This window comes from Malus domestica, chromosome 17, assembly GCF_042453785.1.
Source record: "Malus domestica chromosome 17, GDT2T_hap1".
In the NCBI taxonomy this organism is placed as follows: Eukaryota; Viridiplantae; Streptophyta; class Magnoliopsida; order Rosales; family Rosaceae; genus Malus; species Malus domestica.
The window spans coordinates 14566876-14592602 of NC_091677.1; the positions used below are offsets into that span (position 1 = coordinate 14566876).

The 25727-nt window shown below is 37.2% G+C and overlaps 2 protein-coding genes, 1 long non-coding RNA gene and 1 pseudogene across 4 annotated transcripts; 1 reads left to right on the plus strand and 3 right to left on the minus strand.

Moving 5' to 3' along the window:
• Positions 1–5480: 5480 nt before the first annotated feature.
• LOC139193704 (uncharacterized) lies at positions 5481–6190 on the plus strand. Its single transcript, XR_011578145.1, has 2 exons — positions 5481–5641; positions 5804–6190. It is a non-coding gene; the product is annotated as an uncharacterized lncRNA (long non-coding RNA).
• A 1269-nt stretch (positions 6191–7459) lies between these two features.
• On the minus strand, positions 7460–10636 carry LOC103403133 (uncharacterized). 2 transcript variants are annotated; one of them, XM_008341956.4, is made up of 5 exons: positions 10036–10636; positions 9335–9487; positions 9088–9229; positions 8513–8754; positions 7460–7832 (listed from the first exon to the last, which is right to left on the minus strand). In XM_008341956.4, the coding sequence occupies exons 1-5, from the start codon at positions 10498–10500 to the stop codon at positions 7626–7628; spliced, it is 1209 nt and encodes a 402-aa protein (XP_008340178.3). In that variant the 5' UTR covers positions 10501–10636; the 3' UTR covers positions 7460–7625. The 2 variants fall into 2 exon arrangements, with proteins under 2 accessions (XP_008340178.3, XP_017179268.3); XM_017323779.3 differs by having other exon boundaries at positions 9088–9259; positions 10036–10604.
• A 703-nt stretch (positions 10637–11339) lies between these two features.
• LOC139193382 (large ribosomal subunit protein eL39z/eL39x-like) lies at positions 11340–11664 on the minus strand (annotated as a pseudogene).
• A 2124-nt stretch (positions 11665–13788) lies between these two features.
• Positions 13789–15110, minus strand: LOC103403349 (protein LURP-one-related 11-like). Its single transcript, XM_008342159.4, has 3 exons — positions 14704–15110; positions 14374–14604; positions 13789–14157 (listed from the first exon to the last, which is right to left on the minus strand). Exons 1-3 carry the CDS (start codon positions 14944–14946, stop codon positions 14023–14025), a joined length of 609 nt encoding a protein of 202 aa, XP_008340381.3. The 5' UTR covers positions 14947–15110; the 3' UTR covers positions 13789–14022.
• Positions 15111–25727: the final 10617 nt, after the last annotated feature.

Sequence of the window (25727 nt, forward strand, 5' to 3'; positions counted from 1 at the left end):
ACCCTCGAAAAGGTGGACTGCCGTGACAAAATCACCAAACTGGTTCCTTTTTATAAACGAAAAAGAAAGCCAGCCTCAACCATGTTTCTATTCAGTTTCAGTTTGGCTAATGCCGCGTCCAAACAAAACTTGCATCAATATCTTACACACAGATTCTCTTATCCTCCAATTGTATATTTGTGTGTCTGTATATATATATATAGCTAGTCTCTGTCAATGCCGTATAAATTGTAAAGTTCTCCACTGCACACTTCAGACGTAGCTTTGCACCCTTCATAGTAAAATAAAGAAGGTTAATGATCATGAAGGGGAAAGAAAGGCATGACATGATTAAGTTAGTGAGTAATTTATAATGAAAAAACAATAAAGGCATATATATTAAGCGTTATTCGCACTCTAAACATATTAATAATTCTTTATTATTTATAATTTTTTTATCACAAAGAAGTGCAAGATGACTTTCTAAAGAGCAAATCCTCATACTTCATAATGTTGTCTAAGTTACTTATAAAAAGGTTAAATTGTAGCAAAGGTTCATTATCTCGAATTATGTCATTTGCTACACTAGTACTCCTTTTGTTAACTCTGTCAACTTTTTTGTTAAGTTGAGGGACAGAATAGGAATTTCATCCAAAAAATTTTAAAAAATGATTTTTTAAAGAGAAAGACTTTGGCTCCTCAACGAGTGAGGAGAACTCCTCCTTAAAATACCGTGATGTATTCACAAAACTTTGTGCTTATAATCAAAACTCTTTACGGATTGACAAAACGATATTAGTTTTAATTGAATTTTTTGCAGAGATGATCTTTACATGATGATTTATAATATGAGCGGTTTTGATCATAAGTACGAAATTTTGTGAATAGGTCATGAAGTATTTTGAGGAGAAACTCCTCCTTAACCTTAAAAAACCAAGCTCTTCTCTTTTTATATAAATTAGTTTTCTTTCTGTTGAAAAAACATTATACCCTTAAATTTGAGGAAAAGAAGATAGATTTGATGAAAGTATTACTCATGCAACGAGAGTTAAGTTAGAGGATTGAAGAAACTAATATGAGAGTTTAGGGACGAAAACTAAATGAGGGGTAAAGTTAAGGGAACTTCGCTACCACGCACCAGGAAAAAAAATATACATTTCTCCTTTCTCAAATAGTCTTTAGGTATACTATGTAATTGAAGATACTTTGACACCCACAATGATCTTAGTTTTTGTTATATTGTTAAGCCCCGATCTCAAGATACGTCTAGTATCGACATATGACGTCAGAAATTACTCATGAAATTACCATGTGTCACTCCCAAGACATGGCCCAAGACATGACCAAAAACAACCCAACAGTTCAATAGCGTAGTAACCCCTTTTCTTTTATTTCATACCTGCATTTAACCTCTGGTTAGACTACCTACGTACTGTAAGACGGGATCAAACCATTCGTACTTCACCCTTTATTTACTCCAACTTTTCTCGTGGTATTTTATAACAAAAAACATGGAGTTTTAGAATCACTCAACAAAACTCAATGAGCATGAATAACTAGATTTCAGACTACTTAACGAAACCATATACCAACTAGGATTGTCATATCAACTTCCACATATATCACACTGTTTTCCAACAACAATTCCACATTTACGACAAATAATCGATTCAATGAATCAAAGATGCACAATTTTAACATTTAGCTGTATTAATCAACCATTAAGATCATATATTACTTTAGTAAGTTTAATAAAGCCGACCTCCTAAGGTTTGTCGTATTTACCTACTTGAAATCCAAATTCACCATTGTAACCTCAAGTTACAAACACAAACATAAAAAAAAAAGCAACTTCTATGCAAAAGAATCTATGGTTCCTAATAGAACCATATAAGGAAAGGGATTCCGGATCACTCAACGAAACCAACAAAGATAGGGTTCCGGACCACTCAACAGATTCGAATATGGAAAGGGATTCCGAACTATTCAACGGAATCCAACAAAGATTGGGTTCTGGACCTCTTAACGAAACCGATTAAGGGAAAGGATTCTAAACCACTCAACAAAATCCAACGAAGATAAGGTTTTGAACCACTCAATAAAATCCAACGATGATAATGTTCTAGACCACTCAACGGAATACAACAAAGATAGGGTTTTGGACCACTCAATGGAACCGATTAGGGAAAGGGATTCCGGACTACTCAACAAAATCCATCTCTAAGAGACGTGTTGTCCCCCAATGTGGATTAACCAAGTAGGACCATAGGCATCCATTCAATAGTTTGGTCCTCCAATACGGATTAACCAGGTGGAACCATGTATGGATATAATGTGACCAAGTAGGCAGGGTCTCCAATGCAAATTCATTAGGCAGAGTCACCCATAGGATGCATATGGCCCCCAATGTGGATTAACCAAGTAGGACGATATGTAAGCATCCAATAGTGTTGTCCCCTAATGCGGATTAACTAGGCGGGACCACCTATGGTAGTAATGTAACCAAGTAAGCAGTGAATCCCCAATGCGTTTTAACTAGGCGGGACCACATACATGCCTTTAATAGTGTGGTTCCCCAATGCGGATTAATAGGCGGAACCACCTATGTAAATGATGTAACAAGGTAGGCAGTAACCCCTCAACGCGAATTAACTAGGCGGGACTATATATAGGCATATACATAATAGTATGGTCCCCCAATGCAAATTAATCAGCCGAGACCATCTATTTACCACTGCTACATGGTGCAGTCGCATCATCACACATCATACATCCCAATACAACATACATCAATTCAACATGAATCACAATTGTAAACATACACATTATCAAACCAATATTCAGTCACATAGACGTACAAGTTCAATAGAATATTTCTAATATGGTCCATGATCCACCTACCCACCAACAATCAACCATTTCCAATACACTCATTTAAAAGTACAGTAGACACATAAATCTTGGTAAAGTACCTTTGCACACAAATCGAGGTGCACAACTTCTGAGATGACACACAAACCAAGATAGGCTCTCTAGGCTTTATTAGGTTTCTAGTAACTCTAATTCAGCGTGTAAAAAGAATTAGGGACATATTGTCCAAAAGTCAATAAAATAAGGAGAGGTTAATGGAGATTGTTTTAGCAAGTGTATTGACCTTAGTTGGATAGGGATGTTGTTTTTGTCGACCTTAGTTGAGGTGGATAATTTTTTAAATTGGACTAGTGCTAGAAAATGAAATGACCATTGACATATGCCGAAATATAAATATTGGCCTAAATTTTATTTTTATTTCTTTACAACAGATTGGGGTGAGGTTTTGGGTAACTCTATACAATGAGCCATTCATTATTAAGTACTAGACTCACAATTTATAGAGTTAAATTTTAAAGCTATCACTTGAGTGAAACAAAAAATAAGTAGACTGTAATATTAATGACATAATCTCATAACTTCTTATATTTTGGTGAACCAAAATCTTTTTTTTTAATTTTTTTTTAACAAACGATATTATCTACACTAAATAGGAGGAGGAGATGAGCTTAGTCTCACAATAGGCTAGCAATTATGTGGCTTCAAGTTCACCTTTGGTGAGAATCGAACCTAGCTACTTTTACTTACAAGTGAAGAGGAATACCACTAGACCATAGTACTAAATGACTGGTGAACCAAAATCTTAAATCTTCAAGAAACTATAAAGTAAAAATACAGTCCTTACAAGCCCATCCGCATGCATATATAGTCCTTAATACAAGGAAAGGGCTCATGGATATGGCTCCTCATCCAAAGTCATTGGTGGTTTTGCAACATATAATTGTCCATTCTGTTATTCTGCTGAATAAGTTGTTTGATCATGTCCTTAGTAGTGGCCTCGCTAAACGAAATTGGCCTTGCCATGGGCTTCAAATTCATGGGTTAAGTTTCTAGTTGTGTGGCCTTGATAAAGGTTTAATTCTTACTTCTAGTTTTATTCAGTAGAAGAGAAAAAAAAAATCTCAAAAGAAAATCATCATTCAGTCTGCCATATATACTACAAGTCGTATTTCTACACTTAGATGTCGAAAGTCTTTTTAATGTCATGTATTTTTATCTATAAATGACTTATTGAGCGACTTAATTCAAATTTTCCGTCTCTTAGAGCAAATTATCATGGTATTGATAAAAAATAAATTAACTCATTAGCTTCATCACACATGTAGATTACAAGAGTCATAAGAGTGTAAAAGAAGAAGAGGATGCCCATGAACTTTTCATTTCTTTTTTTCCCCATATATTTCGGTTATTGCATTGGGAATCAATGGCTTTGCAATTTTATTAGAATAATTGGCTTGAAAAGGTATAAATAGTATCCCGAATATATGTGTTGAGTGTGGACCAATATTCTAGTACCCTATTGAAAAATTATTCGAAGCTCATGAGGGTGTGATTAACGAGAGTATAAATCAAAAACTGTTTGATGGTAGCTGTGCTATACTTAGAAGCTATTTGATAACCATTTTTTATTTTATTTTTTATTTTTTGAAAAACTAAAATATTGCTTGGTAACTATTTTCAGTTTTTTAAAAATGAAATCTAAAACTGAAAACTCAATGTCAAATTTTAAAACTCAATAAAGTAATTTTCAGTTTTTATTTATTTTTTTAAAAAAAACTGAAAATAGTTACTAACAAGATTTCAATTTAAAGTGAAAACTTAAAAACAATGGTTATCAAACGGTCCCTTAAGGATGAAAATAGTACTTAAAGGACAATCGATCATCCAATCAAACTTCATAATCAAAACTGAGATGTGATCAATATGGTGTTAAGATTTTATCGCTATAGTGTTAAAGAAGATCATAACACAGTTATAAAATGTTTCAATGTCATACTGTAAATTGAGACCACTTATAATTAAGTTGATTATCGTCAATATATTTTATACAAATTCACAGTCATAACATGATAGCAATTTTTGTTACTTGATCGTACTGCAAGAAAACATGACTCAAACATGCATTGAAATATCCTCAGTTATAATTTAAATGTGGAACATCATTAAAGGATAACTAGAATTATACCCTTGTGTTAACCATAATTGTAAACAATAATTAAGGTTCGTCATTCAGACCAATACTTGCCATGCAAGACAACATTAGTTCTACATGCATGATACGATTTATATGAATCTGCCACTCAGTGTTTCCCAATATTAGAAGAATAAGATGCATTATTTAACAAGTCCTTGCCCCCCAATTAAGGCGTGGCAGTACTTTACTCGATTCCACTTTCTCATGGCGTAGTTGTATGGTCAAAAGCATAAAATCCCAAAACTTGGACGTGTAAGTGTGTCTCTGTATCAACATATTGCAGGAAAACATATAAAATCCTACGTGATTGATAGAGGCACAATCGCTATCGAATCCTAATACTTTTCTACCACAATCAATCGCATCTCTTTCTCAAATTAGAAAAAAAGTCATAATTCAATTGAGAGTCGAGATATATAAGTATTACCATCACAGTCTGCGCCCCTATATGTTTTCCCTTAATCCTCATAAAACCCTACGCCTACGTATACATACTGGAGCTTCTTCCAAAATCTATCCCAACCAAACCCTACGTATATATATAAGTTTGTTTAATCACATGGCTAAGGTTCCTACAATCCCTTTTCTCCTTCTCAGGTTGGTATTTGTTTCTTTAGTTCACACAGATATGAGTTATGGTCGTCCGTATATCTTTGTTTAATTTCGCATAATTTCTTATCAAGTGTGATATATTAAATTATTTTATATTATAAGATTTGTGTCTGATGTTATTTAGGATTTTGTTTATAATTGTTACAGGCGATGGTATAAGGCTGCAGCTGAGAGTGTAAGAGGGCAGAAGGCGGCAGCGACCACAGTGAGGACAAGAACAACAGAATCCGGCAGTAGAACTTTTAATAATACTGCAGCAAACTATGACGACTAAAGGAAGCGTTTTGGATGAGAAACCTGAACACGGGGGAACTGGATTCCGGAGACTCATTTTGAAGAGGTTCATGTTACAGCGAGGGAGAAGCTCCTCCGTAATCCCAATAACAAAAACAAACTTTGAAATGTGATATATTTGCTGTGGCATATATACATATATTGCTGTACTGTACTTGGAAAAGAAGTTACAAGTTAGTTTGGTCTCTCTCTCTTCAGAGTGGTCAATCTCATCATCAGATGATTAAACTTTCCTTATAACCCTTTTTATCTATATTGCTTTCAATAGGACTATTCCTATTCCTAAGAAAACCAACTGCCCATACTACCTCCTCTACATTCTTGACAACCCATTTTTGTTTCAGTGGTGTTTTTCAGTGGCATGTTTCGGTCCTCTTCCCCATTACTTAAAAAATGTGAGCCACCGATTCTGGTATAAGATACTATCATTACTGCCTGGCCAACATTCAACGACCCAATTGCAAGAGTGGAGCTCTACCAATTGAGCTATATTCCCCCGAGCCAAGTGGAGCATGCATGAAGGAGTCAAATGCTTCTTCTATTCTTTTCCTTGAGGCAGCTGGCCATAGAGACCTCGCCTGTGAAGTCAAGCATCACAACTACGGTACAACCAATTGGGAGAGAATCAATAAGTTCCTTTTCCATAGCGATTAATCCTTTCCAAACACCGCATACAACTCTCCGTTGTACTGTGCTCTCCAAGTGTGCTTTTTCCTCCCTTCTTCCTTACCATGGCAAATTTTTTTTGTGAAATAACTCCGATGAGAAAAAAGAAGGTGGCGTTAAGAGACACTCATAGCCCAACCCAAGACACTAGAAGATACTTTTTTCAAACCTACTCCCATTTCAAGTCAAGGGATAGCTAAATAAACACATCTCATTGCACTGATTGAGGGCGTTCGTAGTGATTGAGGGGGTCAAAGAAAAAAAAACAGATAAAAATAAAAGCAATGAGAACCAATTAAAACTGACTTTGGGTTTTTGCTATTTTTTGTAGTCCATTATTCTTCATCGTTTGTTATTTAACAACAAAAAGAAACTTTTTTTAAATGAGGAAAAGTTTGAACTTGGAATGTAGTGGATTGAAGAACTATTAGCTCTGATTGGTCATGGTTAACAAATGACATGTATACTTCAGGAGTCCTAAATCAGAAATATATGATACCTGATCTTTCAAGTATGAGAAAAACTACCGTTTCCAAGTTGATCTAATACCAATTCAGGATGAGCAAAATGATAATAACAAAAAGGCTGATTGTGCCTCCTACTCAAGTTGACTTGAAATTCCTAAATGGAAATTGCACAAGTCATGAACCGATGATGAGTAATCATGTTCCTCAAATATCACTTAAATACTTGAATTTTGACATCGTAAATCAAACAATTAAACGATTTCCAATTTAGTTGACCTTTTTGCAACATTGATCTTTAATAGGTGACTTGGAAACTAGACGGTTTCAACCATGAAGTAAGATTGCAAAATAAAAAAGAGAGCCAAGAAGATCCAAGTGAGAAGGTTGCGAACATCCTCTTAGCAGACTCCAATCTTTTAACAACGTGAAGGTCCAGTAACTACAAAAGATTAACACCTGCATCATATCACATAATGGTACAAATTTAACAAAATTCTACCCCTCATTTGAATTTCGGGGAAAAGTTACAAACTGGGAAAATATCACAAGTATAGCTGAATAAGCTCATCGCTGACCACCGACGGAGTTAGTACGCCCAAATCCGTGAAGAGCAGAGTAAGATACTGCGGAGGAGTATAATCACGGGCAGACCTTTCAACTTCAACCTTGGATGGGATGGGTACCCCAAAATCAATGGGATGTAATGCAGGGGCCATGTCTTTCTGGTCCAATGGATAAAGGCGAGCAAACTGGAAAACAACAAATCAAATGTGTGATGTTTTGGGGAGAGTAAATTGTAGCAACGGTCTCTTAACTTTAACTCAATTGGAGCAATGGTTCCTCAACTAAAAATCCATTACCATTGGTCCCTTAACTCATAAAAACATGCAGCTATGGTCCCTCAATTAAAAATCTATTACCATTGGTTCTTCAACTTTAATTCAATTGGAGAAATTGTCCCTCAACTTTAACTCAGTAGTAATGGTCCCTCAAACTTTAACCCAATTGTAGCAATGATTCTTCCAACATAACTCATTTTGATAAAATTCTGACGAAGTTGACGAAAATGACCATAGCTACACGTTTTGATGAGTTGAGCGACCAATGGTAATGAATTTTTAGTTGAAGGACCATTGCTCCAATTGGATTAAAGTTGAGGGACCACTGCTACAATTTAATCTTTGGGGAACTAATAAACAAACATTGATATTTGAATCTACAAATACCTCTGCGAAACTGCAATTTGCTACTCCTAAATCTACTACAAATTTGTACTCCTAAATCACACCACCAATTAGTAAGGCACATCAAGTGCCAGATCATGGATAAAAGGATTATCTTTATAGGTATCGCATTATTTGCTAACTATTACGTTTCCTAATATATGATTTCGTTCACTAGATATAGTGTAGAAAACATTTTGGCATACCTTGTAGCTTTCAGCAGCCACATAAACCGGTTTGTTCATGCTGTGTGCCACTAAGGCAATTTGAAATGTTCCCATCATATTGATGATACCTCCACTTTCAACCACTCCATCTGCCCCAACAAATACCATGTCGACCTCATCCATGGTATATGCTGCTGCAGAGTCTATTAGAAGCTTCACAGGAACATCAAGCTTGGCCAGCTCATTTGACAATCGTAATCCTGTTCTGTCTGGTCTTCCCTCTGCAGTTTACAGCATAAAGATTGAATCATATGGGAGACGAGTACAGCAGAACCGCCCATAAGGCAAACATTTCATACTAATCCTACCTGTTACAAACAATTTGAAAGCAAAGATGCAAAGAAACATAATTCAAAGCAAGAATAAAGACAGCTTTTCTATCTGGCCAATCTGTGTGTTGATGTAAAAGAAAAAACAGACCAAGAATCCGAAATCTCTCTATCCCATATAAGAGGTGCCAAGTGGATACAGATTTTAACTTATGTTGTTAAACCTGTCTTACTCCAGTTTATGTGCACACAAACTATAATTCACTGCATGATAAAGAAGAAAACCTGTACAGAAAACTCGAAAGAGTTTGTTGCTCTGTGCCGCAGTCTTTAATACTTCTAGAACAACTCTAGAGAAACCGTGAACCAATATGGTGCAACCATCAAATATAAAGTCTTGACTAAGCACAGCAATGATTCTGCGGGCCTGCAATCTTAGACGAGTGTGACTGAATAACTGGAAGATGACACTGTTAAAGATACATAAAAGAGTTGTGTATTACATCAAAGAGCGACATATTATGTCGTGTACCTTCATAGATATCTCCCCAAACTTCTCTGCACGTTCAATCAAACGAGACTTGGCTGAGTTGAAGTCCTCATACTCTAAAGCCGAAGTTCGAGTAACATACCGGATGAACAGGTCGCATCCAGCAGTCAAAGAAATAGAGGTCGTGTCCCACGACTGAAGTAAAAGGTATATCACATTAATCCTAAAAATCCAGAGTTCTACTTTTCTGCTTGGAAAATATATCAAAGGTCATAACTTTTCTTTTGTTTGAAGGGGAATGAAGATTATAACTTGACATCTCATACGAAGCGGCAACTTGATTTAACAAAGTAACACTTCATGCAAGCTAGATTTACTCTAAATTAAGTTTAAACAATAATATCGTGGCAAGACCTACAAACGAATGAAACCGCAATCCAGACGACGAGACAAGCAAGTTAACAAATCACCAAATCAGAAAATTTTGAGTACCAAATTCAATTGCCCAAAAAACTAACAATGAAATTCAGACAATTTAATTCTAATTAACATAATTTAATTAGGATTAAGATAACAGCATTTACCATAGGACAAACCCTAAATCACTGTAATTCCAAACATATCTATGGTTCTTGATTCAGATATTTTCAGTAAGGCATGGTTAATTTTCAACAATCCATTCATAAAAGCTCAAATCCTGAAAACTGCTTTTCAGTGAAACAAACAGGGCATAGTGGACTCACTTTAAGAGACTCGGAGGCCTTCTTTAGCTCAATTTCGAGCTCCATCATAGTGGTGGCCTCACTGGACCGAATCACAGACGCTAAGGCCCGAATCGCCGCCACGGCCTCCGCCAAATCGGGCTGCTTTCGCCAGCTATTGAACTCCTCGATGACGCTGAAGGGCTTGCCGGAATTAGACCCAGACTTAGCTTCAACCTCGGCGCCGATTTGCCCTTGGTCGTCGGGGTTTCTGCCCACGGCAGCTTGGGCCTGGGCCAGCCAGTCGCTGGTGACGACGCCGTGGTGGGCCGCCCGGGTCTGGTAGTAGGCTGATATCTTAGGGTTAGGGCTCTGCAGAGCGTCAGCCATGGACGAAGGCGGTGGTGGCGAGGAGAGAGTGAGGGAATCGGGTTTCGAGGCCAATACGGCGTCGTTTCGCTCCTGGCCCTGCTTGTCGAGAATGAAGGAGGCTGATCTCCACCACATTAATGCCTACGTGGGTTTCTCGGGAAAATAGGTGAGAAAATAAAAGGAGAATCTGCCGGGGAAAATAGAATTTTCATTCATATATAACCAAGTCATCATGCTACGACACGCATGATTCCGGCTCTTTATAAGGGTTTGTTTTAGGAAACTTTAACGAAAAATATTCGGTACTGTTTACTTTAACGAAAAAACAAATTTTTACACTAAAAAGTCAATCATGGTACTATTCACTTTATCCTTTATTTTGTCCTTATCATTAAAACTCAAAGTTTTCAAGCCCTTTTCATTAGTTTTCCTTTTGTTTTAAGGGTGGGCGGAAAACCAAAAATAAAAAAAATCGAACCGAATATTGAATCGAACCCTAAAAATACCAAACCAAAAAATGACCGAATCAAATTAGAAAAAATGAATTGAACCGAAGTCTTTTGGTTCATTTCATTTCAATGGTTCAAAAACCGAATCAAATTAAACTGAACCGAATTTTCTTTCAACGAGGTGGTTTAACAAGTTTTCCTGTAAAACCCTATTCGTAAGCCCAAAATTAATAAACATTTTCATCCGAGGCCCGTTGCATAAGCCCAAAGTCAATATAACCCACTCATTCTCTCCTTGCCCTAACCCTTGCCGCACGCTCCCTTTCTCTCTATCATTTGTCTTTTCTCTCTCTAATCAATTCTCTCCCTCCACTATCCCCAGCTGCACGGCTCTCTCTCTTTCTCTCTCACACCCCCCTTCTCCCTTCCCTCTCTCCTTCTAAGGTCTGAATCAGAAACTAAAACCCCTAAATCAAACATACATAATATGCTAAATTTTCATTGAAAATTTGGGAGCAAAGCACCTTAGAATCCGAGCTTGGTGGCGCTAGTGCCTATGTTATGCATTGTACCTGATTGTGTTTTCGGCCCTCATATGGAACCAGTGAGGGATGGGTCTAGTCTACCTCATTTTCTTGGTCAGTTTCTTGATCAGGAAACTCTTGTGTGACTTAGTACTATTTCTCGCCGGCTTAGTGATCCGTCGCAAGCCACTTAGTACTATTTCTCTTCATTTGTAATTGAAATCTTTTAAATTCAATTATCGTTAAAACGAATTTGAACCACATTATTGCTAACTCATTATGAGATTTAGCCCAGTCTCCCACCCTTTTAGTATAAATAATATCATTTGTTCAAAAAATAAATAAAAATATTGATCCGCCACGAAGTTCACAACACAAATTTCTCTCTTCCTCCTTGCTATGATTTTTCAGATTTTTTTTTTAAAACCAATTTTTAGATTTTATTAAAAAAAACTCAAATCGAACATTTCGGTTTGGTTTTCAATTTTGGCAAACAATCGAACGAATGAAATTGAACCCCCCCAATTTTTTGTTTTGAAACGCATTTGGAATGGGATACAAATAGTGACATGCAAAAGTGTTTCTATTGAGCATAGAAATGGTTTTTGCTCATATAAGCGTCTTTTTGAAGAATCACATGTCTAAATAATTAAATAATTAAAATATTAAAAAAAAAAACCTTAATGTGAAATGTTTATCCAAGAAACACTTTAATTTTTTTATAAATTTATTAAATGTTTATAATAAATACACTTTTAACTTAAGTTCTTTTTGAAGAAGTAATTTTAAACAACTAACTATGCATTCTGGTGCAGGATTGATTCTCAATTATTTTTCTCTCTTCTAATAATTAACTATTTAACACATTAACACTCTCATCGTAAAAAAAATATGCTTCCAAACATGCCATGAGAAAAAACATGGATTGTCGTGTACAAGTTTGCCCATCTTTAATTAGACTTCTTAAATTTCAGGTAGATACTCCAACAACACTGATATTATCCCCACTTAGCCACCTGCTCAATCCGTTAGGTGTGGGGTTTTAATACAAAAGGCTTGGGTATTAGTTAGAGTGAGATAATTCTATATAAATTGCTTGTTCTCAAGCTCTTTGCTCGATGTGGGACAGAGGAATTCCAACAAGACTAGTCCCTTTTCTATATGTAACGATATATAATTACACTAAAGGGAGGAGGAATAGCACCTAATTCGATATTCACGAGATTTTAACTTAAAACTGTTCACTTGCAAGTGAAAAGGAAAAACTACAATACCGTAGCATTAAGTGGTGACCCTTTGGTGTTTTGGAACTTCAATGATAAGTTGAATTTGACACAAATTGAGTTGAACAATGTAATTAAGTTATATAGTTGATGACATAATAGTGTCTTAGACCCTTTTTGGAGGGCTAAAATTGGATTGAGATTAGATTCAGTCTAGCTAGATCTGATAAAATCATGTATGGGATGAGTATGTACGAAAGATTTAGGATTTAGGTCAAGCCATGTTCGGTCGGGATCATAAGAGATTTATACAATGTGAGCATGAACTTTAAGGGACCAAGTTACTATGTACTAGCAAAACATGACAAGAGTATGGCACGACACGTTGTCAAGTCTATATTTGATTCCATCCTTTATAAAGCATTTTAATTGGAATAGTCCTATATACCAAACAAGGCCAAAGAAGTGGATATGACACTTTGTCATTGGATTTGGTGTTAATAAGGCAAGGGTAGCCCAATTTAGTGTCTACTTGTCATTCTATTTAGAAATTTGGACTTGAAAATTTTGATTTGTTTCAAGAGCATATTTCTAACTATGATTCATAAGACCAAAAACTTCATTTGGTTTTGAGAACTTGAAACTTATTTTTAGATCTTTGTCAGATATTCAAAGACAAAAAATGCAGATTTTAGAGGCAAGTGTGAATCTTCAAAGCTTGAGAACAAATAAACCCAGATTGCCAACCAGTTCGTAAAATCGAACGAATCTAGTGGTGAAATCAAACAAATCTCTTAGCAAAATGGAACGAATATCGAGTGAAATCAAATGGAGCTCGGGGTGAAATTGAATGGCGTTTGCTATGGAGATCGTCCTCTTAATTTTTTTTTCTATTTACCAGTGAGGGAGAGAGAAAGAGAGAAAAGAGACGACACGGAAATTTGTTTTAGTTACCGGTGAGAGGAGTGAGGGAGAAAGAAGGAAAGAGGTGAGAGAGAGAGAGGACAAGGAGAGAGAAATGTGTGAAAAAGCAGAGAGAGGTTCTCTAAAAACTGTAAATTCTCACTTTTCTGTTTTAGGAAGTAAGGCTATTTATTAAGTTAGTTTTGAGTTGTGTTCTTAAAAAAAATTTACCAAACAAGAATTCTTAATATGACACTCAAAACCTGTTTTTGAGTTTAAAAAGTTGAATTTGAATTGAATACCAAACAAGTCCTTAGCTTTCCCTGAATTTGACAAAAAAGTGGTTAACAAAAACCGAAGTAATTGATCAATTTTCACTAACTACAGTTTGAGCATCGTTCTTCTCTTCACTATTTTGGATCATTTACAATATACAATCCTAATTCAATCCTTGATTTTCAAGGAAGAATAAGGTGGAAAAACTAAAAGATCTTCAATATACATATAGACATTACGTCTTGAATTGCTTGATACTGTCGTTGACTTGCTTCCACACTTTCACATTTTACGGTTGATGAGGCCGCACACAACAAGAAGCCCTACGATGAGACTGTGATCTACGAGCGGTTCTACTACCACTGTCAAAACATCTTCTCCTAAAACCACTCCACATGCTGATTGTTTCCTTTTTACCTGTTAAATAAAATACCATTAATTAGTCTCTACATGATATATCATTAACTTATTTCAGTTATATCATTTAGGCTTGAAGCTATTATTGGGGTACTCCAATATTGGTATCATGCACTCATCGCTAATAAAAAAGAATCAGAGAGAGAGAGAGAGAGATGAGCACACGATAAACGATATTCAACAATTCCCAAAATATAAGGATGAGACAGAATTTACCTCTGCAACTGGTCTTCCAAACTTGTCAAGTATCTTGTAGGATGACTTGCTGCTCAAGCTTTCTATTCTGTATTGGTGTGGTTGGTTCTTGTCTAGCCCTACAACAACCTTACATAGTGACCTTCCTCTACACAACCTAGAGCTTTTTCTTAATTGAAATCCAGGCTTCTTTGGGTTGATCTCTTTACCTGTGGATCTGTAGCCCTCCCAAATCCCAGGTAAATGGAATTTCTGCATACCAAAAGCACCAGTGTCATCAGCAAAATTAAGTCTAGTCTCCAACTCAATGGTGTTATAACTTACAATTATGTAGCTACTATTAGATTATACCTTTCTCCGTATGGTGAATAAGGTTTTGCCTTTCAGATCCATAAGATAAACTTCACCTCTGCATTTGCAGTCATAGTTATCTACGCGATACACAATTTTCCCGTTAGAATCAAAGACGGTGCAGCCATTGCTATTCAGTATGAGAGACTTCATCCAGATGGTGAATGTTTCTTGTTTCGAAGTGCAGTATTCGGCAAGGGAGGAGGAGAGTGGTGCCTCAGGGTGAACCTTTGTCATGAACATCACAGAGAAGTTATGTTTTGATGTTTTATTCAGCACCAAGAGGTTTTATATGCTCAACTGCGCATGGATGTACTTAAGAAGCTACACAGAAAAGAAACTAAAATAACTAATTAATTAATGTCTGATGTAAAAAATATTCACTCATTTATTTGATGATAATTTGGATTATGACATTAATTTACTGATTGAGTTTGAAGATATGCATGACAGAATAAAAATTATAATGTCAATTGTATTATATCTTGTGTACTTTTCATCAAGAAATTACTAAAGCACACCCAAAAAGGGTAAATATTATCATTTTTAATACCCCAGTTGTCTTGAGGTCATATGATTAATATTAATCTGATAGAAAGGGTAAATCTACCATTTTTAATAATAAATAATAAGAATCTTATCACTAACTAATCTGCAGCGCGCAGTTCGCCCCATGTCATAAATTAGCAGCTTTCACTGTAGCCGTATGAAGTTCAGCTCATCAGATCACCAACCAAGTGCATGGTTCAATACACACACACACACACGTGTACATATATATGTACATATATATACGTACATGTATATATATATGGTTTGCCAAGAAAAACAATGATAGGTTGACTCTTTTTTATATATTAATGCATGCTCACAGATTGGTGGGGTTTACAGGAAAAATCAAATTAATTTTCCTGAAGTTTTGCTTTGTTGATCTTGATCATGACCCTCTTACTTTTTGCAAATAAAACCACATGCATATGACAGTTTGGCCGAGGGAGTAGGTATGAAATAATCACTAGAATTTCATAGCTAGAAGGTTGGATTTGGCCTGTAATTTGTACTTTTTTTGTGTAATTGGCTGCCTGCAGCCTGCAAGAAGATGACAAACATGAGTGTGGAACGAGTCTGCAGCTTGGAGAAACCTACAATATATGGCATTTATAGCATGCTGCTTAGAACTGTAAATACAAAGAAGAGGGGATACCCGTCCACTAAATTAATCATGTAGAAATGTAGAAACACCCTTCGCATCGGTAACTAATTCAAGTTATAATATATGATAATTCACGTGTTATAATATATATATATATATATATATATATATATATATATATATATATATATAGTATTATCAATAAAACACGTCTTCGAACATGTGTTATAAACAAATGAATTAATTATCACACTAAGACATGCATGTGTTATATAAACGAGTAAATTATTACACATGGGGTTGAGGTTTTGAGCCTTCATTCTATATATTTAATTCAGAGATGTATAATAAGTGGTGAATTGCCCCCTCCTCTATGGTCCCTCCGTATATATACAATCTCTCTATCTATACAAGGCGGCTTTAATTAGTACATAACATTTTTCTGATTATTTTAAATCTGAGGAGAGCAAAATATTATAGTACTCTAAATATTAGTGGCACGAAATTAATGGATAAGTTTGAGCCAGTCAGAGATTAGAGAAGAAAATATAAAATTGAGTGGCTGACTTATCTGATTATATACAATACATAGTTCTTTGCTTGAGTGCTTCTTTAGTAGTGATCAATTCACAGTGTAATGCAAACAAACCTTATCTCTATATCTAATTGGTAACCGGGCTTGATATCAAAACATTCCAAGCCACCGTTGGATTCTCATCCATTGATTTTGTCAGCTCCTTCAATATTATAACTCCGTACTAATTAATTAATTAATAAAAAGGCAAGTTTTATTCATTCATAAGTTTGGCTTTACATTATAGTGATATATAATATAATATTAATGAGTATATAAGATTTAAGGTATAACAACAATGTCCCAAATGAGATTGTGGCAAGGAAATTTGTATTCCATTCCATAGTGACTTAATTCTTAGATAAAGTTACTAGCTGTTTGGGAAGTCAACTAGACATTGACTATCCGGAAAGGCCCGTGTAAATCACATTAAGGTTAGCATGTTCTCATGCTACACATGTTAGACACGTGATGGATATACATGTGCTTGTCTATTGAAGAAGTTCATTGAACACTGACCGTCTAAGAAGCTTAAAAGTATGAATGCTTCCTACATGTCAAGCATTACAAAGCTTCTTGTTGTAGTATGCAAATAGTTCTTAGACATGAGACATCATATGTATCTTATATTTGTAAATATGACCTTTCATTTTATCTTAAAGCCCTAAATGAGATTGCAAGGCCTGATAGTGTGATATTTGGGTTCATATGTATAAGTATGAAGGTACATGAATGTGCAATAAGGAATCTATCATCTTCTGGTAAATATCCCTCAAAACCACTTGAAAACCCATTTCGAAAATCTTTGGCCAAAGTAACGATTGATCAAGCTATGTTTGTAAGAATTGCTTCAACATGAGATGCATCATGACAACAATAGATGACTGTATGTGATTTTGTCATAATTCAATATCACATAAATCTTCATTAGATTATGGATGATAGAAGAACCAAATTGCATTGTAACTACAATCAAGATTCAAAAAAGTACCAAGATTAGTTAGTGTATACTTCTACTAATCCGAGTAGCCATGACATGCTGCTAGGGGACACTCATGGTTTGTGGAATTAAATTAATTCATTTTAATTTCACTGTTGGCTTTAGTTAGAACCTAAGAGGTCACACACACATTATAAGTTCTAATATCGTTATATGGATAATGATTAGATATAATTGATTGCTAATTATATTAGATTGAGTATTTGGGCTTATTGGACATGGTTTTTGTGACAACCCGTCCCTAATTTTAAGTTTTATAAATTTTAAATTAGTGATTTTACGAAAATGCCCATTGAGGCAAAGATTTTGACTTTCGCTGACTCGATGGCGATTCCTCCGTTCCGGCGAGTTTCACCACCCACCACCACTCCTAATCAACTCCTATTGGACCAAGGAACAAGACCCAACCAGGGATATGGGCGTTGGAACACCGGAAAAGTCAAATGGATGAACACCCATTGTAGGATTTTCAACAGGTCCGGAAATCCGAGGTGTAGATCTTCAGGATCGAATTACGTAAGGTTGTGGACCCTACCGCCGACCTTTGACTGATGGTTGACTTTTGGTCAATGGGTTTCAAATCATTCTAGAACGTCCTTGTGGATGTGTTTTATGTAAGTTACGTGTTCTATCAATAAGAATTCTGAGACGTGATTTGATAATTGTTCTAGGCGCTGATCGTTCGTGATGCCTCGATATTTATGCTAGGGAGTTGTAGCGCAGACTTCAGGTGATTGGATCTTTTCCTTTTTATAGTGTGTGTATATATATATATATATATATATGATTGATAGTTTCCTCAAATGTTTTTGAATTGATTTATGCATATCATACCATGATTAAATATCGTTATTAGAAATGTTGTACTATTGTGAAATGCTCAATAATCCTACGGGATGTGCAGGTAAGTTTATTGACAGGTAAGGTTATTATGTTGATTCGAATTATTGCATCATTATGGCATGCTTATATTCATATAGTCTGCTCATCATTGCTACATCCAGTTGTTAGTGCTCAACCCAGGGCCAGGCTAGTATTTCACGTGTTGTTCACATCAACACTGCACGCTCGCCTTGGATCTAAGTAGGTGCTAGTCCTGTCGTACAAATTGCAATTGGCAATTCCAACTCGTATGTGACAGCAAATAGCTAGTCTTCACGTGATTGTAGCACTAGAATGTATATTATTACACCTAGTCCTGTCGTACAAGTCGCATTAGGCGACTTCGACTTGCGTGCTAGTATAGATTTTTGAGCAACTGATTTTATTTATATTACTGTTGAGATTTTGAATTTTGGGATGTCATGCCTTATTTATGTTTTGTAGGTTACGGTAAGTATTTTCATACTATACGTAGTATGTATATTTTGAAAACTATACACGGCGAGGGGTTATAACTTTTTCAAAGGTTTTTATTAAAACTTTATTTTCAGGCCCACTCACCCTTGTTTTTTGCCCTTTCAGGTTTTAGTAGCTGAGCTTTCATATCGACGAGGATTCTTGGCGAATCTCAGTATGGGTGGCTACATCTGAGGGTATAATCCTTATCCACTCTACTGTATTTTACTTATGCTCTGACGTCATGTGTGAAATGGGTTCATTCCCGCTTACAGCGCACTCTTATATTTAGGCACTTTTAGCTTTAAATTTATTCACATTTTCCATATCACTACACTTTATAGCTTCGTCACCTTCTAGGTGTCGGCCAACACAGCTCGATTCGGAGTCCTAGTGGACATACCGGGTCGGGGTGTGTCAGTTTGGTATCAGAGCATAAGTTGGGTAGTATTGCGTTCATCACACACGTGATGTAAGCATTCTAGGTTCTTGAGCCTAACATTCGAATCTTGCAACCTTGTCAATACGAAAAAATGTGTTAACTTTTTCTCTAAGTTTTGAGTGATTTAGACGACTTATCGACATTCTAGAACATCATTTTGGTAGGTGCCTCTAGATTTAAGCGACAAACCTCCGTGCCAAGGAAAGATGTGGATTTGAGACAAGTTAATGGCCTTGAAGTAGGGCTACTATATCAATAGTTGTGCATCACGGGGGATTTACCCACCAATTCCACTACCATATAGTCATTTCTACCAACCCTTTCGAGAATGGAAGCTAAGAATAATTTTGATCCCTTGGTGGTATCCGTTAGTATACCTTTTATCAGAATTCCTACGAAGTTGTACTTTCGTCAAAATTTCCAGAAATGTCTCTAGTGACAATGTGGTGCTAAAAGGGTAGCACTCGATGTAAGATTTACCCACCAATTCTACTACCATATAGTCATTTCTACCAACCCTTTCGAGAATGGAAGCTAAGAATAATTTTGATCCCTTGGCGGTATCTATTAGTGTACCTTTTATCAAAATTCCTACGAAGTTGTACTTTCGTCAAAATTTCCAGAAATGTCTCTAGTGACAATGTAGTGCTAAAAGGGTAGCACTCGATGTAGTCACTTTTGGTCCTTGATAGCACTAATCTTTCCAAACACACTAGTGATCATTCAAGATCTTCAGGAGGAAGATCGACTTCCATTTAAGTCTGTCCTAAAGTAGATTATTAGAAGATCTTTTTTCCAGCCTTAGGACGTTCCAGCCAACGCTAGTTTCCTGAGTTTCTTTTGGTGATGTACTAGTCATTTCGACGAGCCTAGGCACATGTGTACGAGTTGTTATACCTACGGTCAGTAGAAATCCTTGAAATAGTAAGTATTTTCCCTAGAATTAATGCAACCACTTCACCGGACTAGTTATTTACCAATCGTCCAAAACCAACTATCCAAGTGGGCTTTAGCCTGTAATCAGCTTGTGGTGGCGCTATTAATTGACGACACTGTTCGATATCCAGGAACTGTCAATCAGTATTCAGGCGGTATGATTTCTAATACCAGACACATGCTACTATCTGGGAGTGATACCTTTGTGCCAGAACGCCGATTCACAGTTTCATTGTAGCAAACAATATCAAAATATCATAATTACGTTAATTAGCGACGCGACTGATAGACTGATTAACAGTGACTACTTGAGCCGAAGAAACTAAATCGTGGAAACTTAGGAGCATACTTTGTATTAAGACAGTAAAATTACTGTTATGTTAACCATATTACCCATTTAGGTGATCAAAACTTCTTCGAATAGCCACCTCTCGATCACTTCCATAGGCAAACATTATAATTGAAGCACGAGCTAATTTTCTGGTGTAAGAGCAAGTAGAGTATCGAGAAAGCTGTGAATACCTTTTAGTTCGCATCGTAGTGAAAGGAAGTAGTATGGTACGTCCGAGAACGTACACCTGTGGTGTCATATTCCAAAATTTTATCAGGGATATCATCAAATGGTGAAGTGAAATACATCATCAATCCACTTTATCATACTACACCAGTTTTCCCTTGCATCTTTTCAGACAAGTCATACTTCATTAAGATAACTTAGTTACTAAAGCTTACCGATTAGGAATTTATGCAACCAAACACCTATCTAAGAAACCTCAAACCTATTCGCAAAGGCGAAAGGCCAAACCTTATGGTTATACCTAGATTTAGCAACTTCCTCGGGTGACGATTAAAACCATTAATACCCATATTTCGAATTAGTGGTATAGCTGACCAACCTTTGTAGCTTGAGTTTTCTTCCATAGCCTAACAAATTCAAAGTGGTCTTATCAACGACTTTCTCATCTACCTCGGCAGTGAGACCAAATTCTCTAAACCTAGACAATCAACTTTATACAATGTTGATGCACAAAACCGGAGGTCTTGGAACAACGTAAATCCGACCGTGAATCTGCAAGAAAGTAAAGAACACAAGATGTATCATGGTTCACCCCAATGTTTGGGCTACGTCCACAATGATGTTGATTGTATTTCTCTATATAAAGGTATGGATTACAAGTGTGAGGGGGCATCCCCCAGAGAAAGAGAGAGTTTGAGAGAGTTTCTCTGTTTGTGAGCCTTGTGGCTTTGTAATGTGAGAGTGAGGCTTGAGGATTGTGAGGGTGAGGAGGCATTTTTATAGACTAAGGGCTTATCCCCTTTTACATGAATCATGGGCTCAATGTCTTGAAACCCAAGTAACGAGGCCCAATATAATATGGTACTAACAATAGTCCCCAAAGTCTCCAGTCAAGAGAGTCTTTTGGCTGGAGACTTGAAATTCAGTCCATGTGTAGGCCAAAGTAACTAGATGTCGTCTAGAACTAATACTCGATATGAGGCGGTGCTCAATCTGAAATGATGCTTAACTAGAAGTAGCACATGTTGCGAGGCTGCTCGGTTTGTGGCTTATGTTGTCTTGGTTGGCTCGGCTTGTGGCGTTGAAGGTGAGGGAGTCCCTTTTATAGAATAAGGGCTCGCTCCTCAATACATAAATGATAGGCTAGAGTTGATGCTCGCAGCGAGTTGGTTGCTCAGCAGGCGGAAATGCTCTCTAATGATGGTGAAATAGTCATTTTTATAGAATAAGGGCTCGCTCCTCAATACATAAATGATGGGTTAGAGTTGATGCTCGCAGCGAGGCGGCTTGCTCAGCAGGCGGCGATGCTCTCTAATGATGGTGATGCAGTCCCTTTTATAGAATAAGGGCTCACTCTTTAATACATAAGTGATGGGTTATGAGTGATGCTTTCTAATGATGGTGAGAGAGTCTCTTTTATAGAATAAGGGCTCGTTCCTCAATACATAAGTGATGGGCTAAAAGTCTCTCTCTAATGAAAGTGAGGGAGTCCTTTTATAGAATAAGGGTTCGCTCTTCAGTACATAAATAATGGGCTAAGTCCCCCAAGTATTTATCATGAGGCCCAGTTGCAGAAGCCCAATATATGGTACATAGTGTAGTCCCCCAAGTCTTCAGTCAATAGAGTATGTTGGCTGGAGACTTCAAATTCAATCTATGTATGGGCCGAAATGGTGGTTGTTCGGATGTGGTGTTTGTATACCATGCACTGAAGCTTTGTAGGTAAAGCTTTAAAGCTGGAGCTTTTGTAAATGAAGCTTTCGAAGCTGGAACTCTGTAAATGAAGCTTTCGAAGCTGATTGACATGAGTGATGCTCATGAATGTTTATGTTGATTGACATGAGTGATGCTCATGGATGTTGACATGAGTGATGCTCGTGAATGTTGACATGAGTGATGTTCATGAATGTTTATGTATGATTGACATGAGTGATGCTCATGAATGTTTATGTATAATTGACATGAGTGATGCTCATGTATAATTTTGGAGTACTAGACGTATTTTTGATCACCTAGTTGGTGATAATAGCGGCAGGCTGCCGAATAATTTTGGAGTACTAGATGTACTGTTGATCACCTGGTTGGTGATAATAGCGGCAGGCTGCCGAATAATTTTGGAGTACTGGATGTACTTTTGATCACCTGGTTGGTGATAATAGAGGGTGAACCTTAAGTGGATGGATGAAGGTTGGAGTTTGAAGCCATAGGGCCTGGCTCTTTTGGGCATATGGGCCTTTGCCCTCCACATAACAATCCAACCCATTATTTTGGGCTTGCTGTTTTTTTTTTTTTTTTTTTTGCATGCTGCCTTATTTCTTTATTTATGATTACCCTCCGGTGGGGTTACACAGATGTCTTCGAAAGATAAGAAAAGTAAATCACATCATTCAAAAAAGCTGTTGCAGAAGGTGGGGATGGCAAATGGTTGGATAGTGGGATATCATGTGCAGGTGGCAGTTGCTTTTGGAGTGTCCCTCATGTGCTCTCGCGGAGGAAAGCCTCCCTTTATTCCCTGCTTTTGCATATGGGTGTTTTTTCCAGTGGATGGTGGATGACCGATGTCCTGTCACTTTGATACTTTTCATTTTTTTTAATACTGTGCCCCGAAACTTCATCAGCTTTTTCTTTTTCTTTTCTTTAGTAACATCATGATCTTTTTCTTTTTCTATTCTTTTCCTCCCTTTATTCCTTAAGGCCCCCAAGCTCACCAAGAGCAGTACTACCCCCCTTAAACAAACAATTGCTTTCCTTCAAAACAAATCTATTCATTGTGGCACTAATGGACTCACACTAGAAGAGCACAGCCTGTCCTCCATCACCTGTTCTCTATGGTTGTTATAATGATTGAGAGAGACAGCTCGATGGCGGAGGTCATGCTGGGCTGCGGCGAGGTCCTACTTGAGAACGACGTGGGCTGCTGCTAGCCGTTGATTATCGACGAGGAGGGACTGAAAGTGGTCGCCGTCGGCTTCAAGGTGTTAACTGTGTTGTGTAAGAGGTTTCAGAATGGATGAGGCTAAATGAGGCTGCTTCCTCGTACAGTGAGCAAACAAGGTAGCTCTCGAAAAGCTCAATTTGCTCCCAGATGGCAAGCCCGGAGGCGGTGGACTCCATCCCTAACTCGATTGAAGGAGACGAGTCGTTTGCCTCATTCTCCATTTTTTATCTCACAGAAGCACATAAAGCCCAGTAATGATAATCACTAATATTCCAGCCTCCTGTGTACATCTTGAACCCATTGAGATGGTCTTTCCTCTGTGCTCTCTGTGCAGCTAACACAATCGATGAGCATTCAACCGGTGGGCCAAAGGGTCGCTTGACTCCCTCCATAAGGAGCCTCCCAATCCCTCATTGATACCCCACTTTATATTTCCCATCAAAATCTTACCCTCAAGTTGGCGGTGATTGGAGGGGTGGAAAGTTTGAGTCCCCATGAAAGAAGAAAACGAAAGTCTGAGAAGATAGGAAGAGAAAAATGAGCAGAAGCAGAAATGAGGGAAAATGACCGTAATTTAACATGCTGAGAAGTCACAGAGTGTGAGACCGCTGCATGAAGTCGATTCGCTTGGGCCTGGAGAGCTTGGCGCCACGGGTGAGGCTCAGAGTAAGTGGGTTGCCGGGAACCGGCCGGACCAGTCCGTCGAGGGTCATCGATGTCGACATGTCGAGGTTCTAGAAGTTGCCGTCCATTGCCCATCTTAACTTCTTCATCTCTATTCCCAGATTGCTTCTTATTTCTTTTTTTTTTGGTTTTGGTTTCCGTATGCGACTGACTGAGAGAGGAGAGAGGTGGTTGGAGGTCTGCGAAAGTTTTCTGGAAAAGCTTAAAGAGTGAAGTTTTTGGGTTTCTGCAGATTCACGGAGGAGGTGAAAAAATGAAAGAGAACTGACATAGTTTTTCGTGTTGTTTCCCATAGACGGAGACAAATGTTGATGCACAAAATTAGTGAGGACTTTGGTACAACAGAAAGTGTTAAGTTTGTGACCTTCGCTAGATTGCTTCAGTCACTAGTGTGGATAAGTATGTAAATAGATAGGGATAGGGAAGCAAACACAAGATGTACGTGGTTCACCCAGATTAGCTACTTCCACGGAGTAAAGAAGTTATCATTAATTGTGAAGGGTTTACATAAGTACATATGTTCAAGCTCTCATTTAGTGAGTACTAGTGAATGATTTAGTACAAATGACATTAGGAAATATTGTGAGAGAATGATCTCTATTTATAGAAGAAAGTTTGTAGTTTCATTCTGACATTGACACGTGTCGTGTTGTGATTGGCTTCTAATGTTGACACGTGTCGTGCTATGATTGGCTTCTAATGTTGACACGTGTCGTGCTGTGATTGGCCTCCTGGTTGAAAGGAAACTCTTCTGGGTCCTTGATGCTATAACGTTGACCGGTGCTCATTAGTTTCGGGATTGGTCAAGTATGGTACAAACAGAGGTCTTGAAACAATGTAAATCCGACCGTGAATCTGCAAGAAAGTAAAGAACACAAGATGTATCATGGTTCACCCCAATGTTTGGGCTACGTCCACAAGGATATTGATTGTATTTCTCTGTATGAAGGTATGGATTACAAGTGTGAGGGGGAGTCCCCCAGAGAAAGAGAAAGTTTGAGAGAGTTTCTCTGTTTGTGAGCCTTGTGGCTTTGTAATGTGAGAGTGAGGCTTGAGGATTGTGAGGTTGAGGAGGCCTTTTTATAGACTAAGGGCTCCTCCCCTTTTACATGAATCATGGGTTCAATGTCTAGTAGCCTAAGTAACGAGGCCCAATATAATATGGTACTAACATACCAAATTTCTCAAATGTTAGTTTTGTTTAGATTGGTACTTTTCTCGGGAGATGTGATCTCCGCAGATGATATTCCTTTCTTTTTCCAAAAAGACTGTAGCGGAATAAAGTGGAAATTCTCACAAAGTATTGTGAATTTCGAGATATCTTTGGTCTTGTCGATTTTATCGACAATTGGTTAGCGATTTTTTGGCGATAGTGTTTTTCCTCACTCACGATCGAGGAAAGTTAGTTTAGTTGTGATGTTAGTTATGAATAAAGTTTCTGA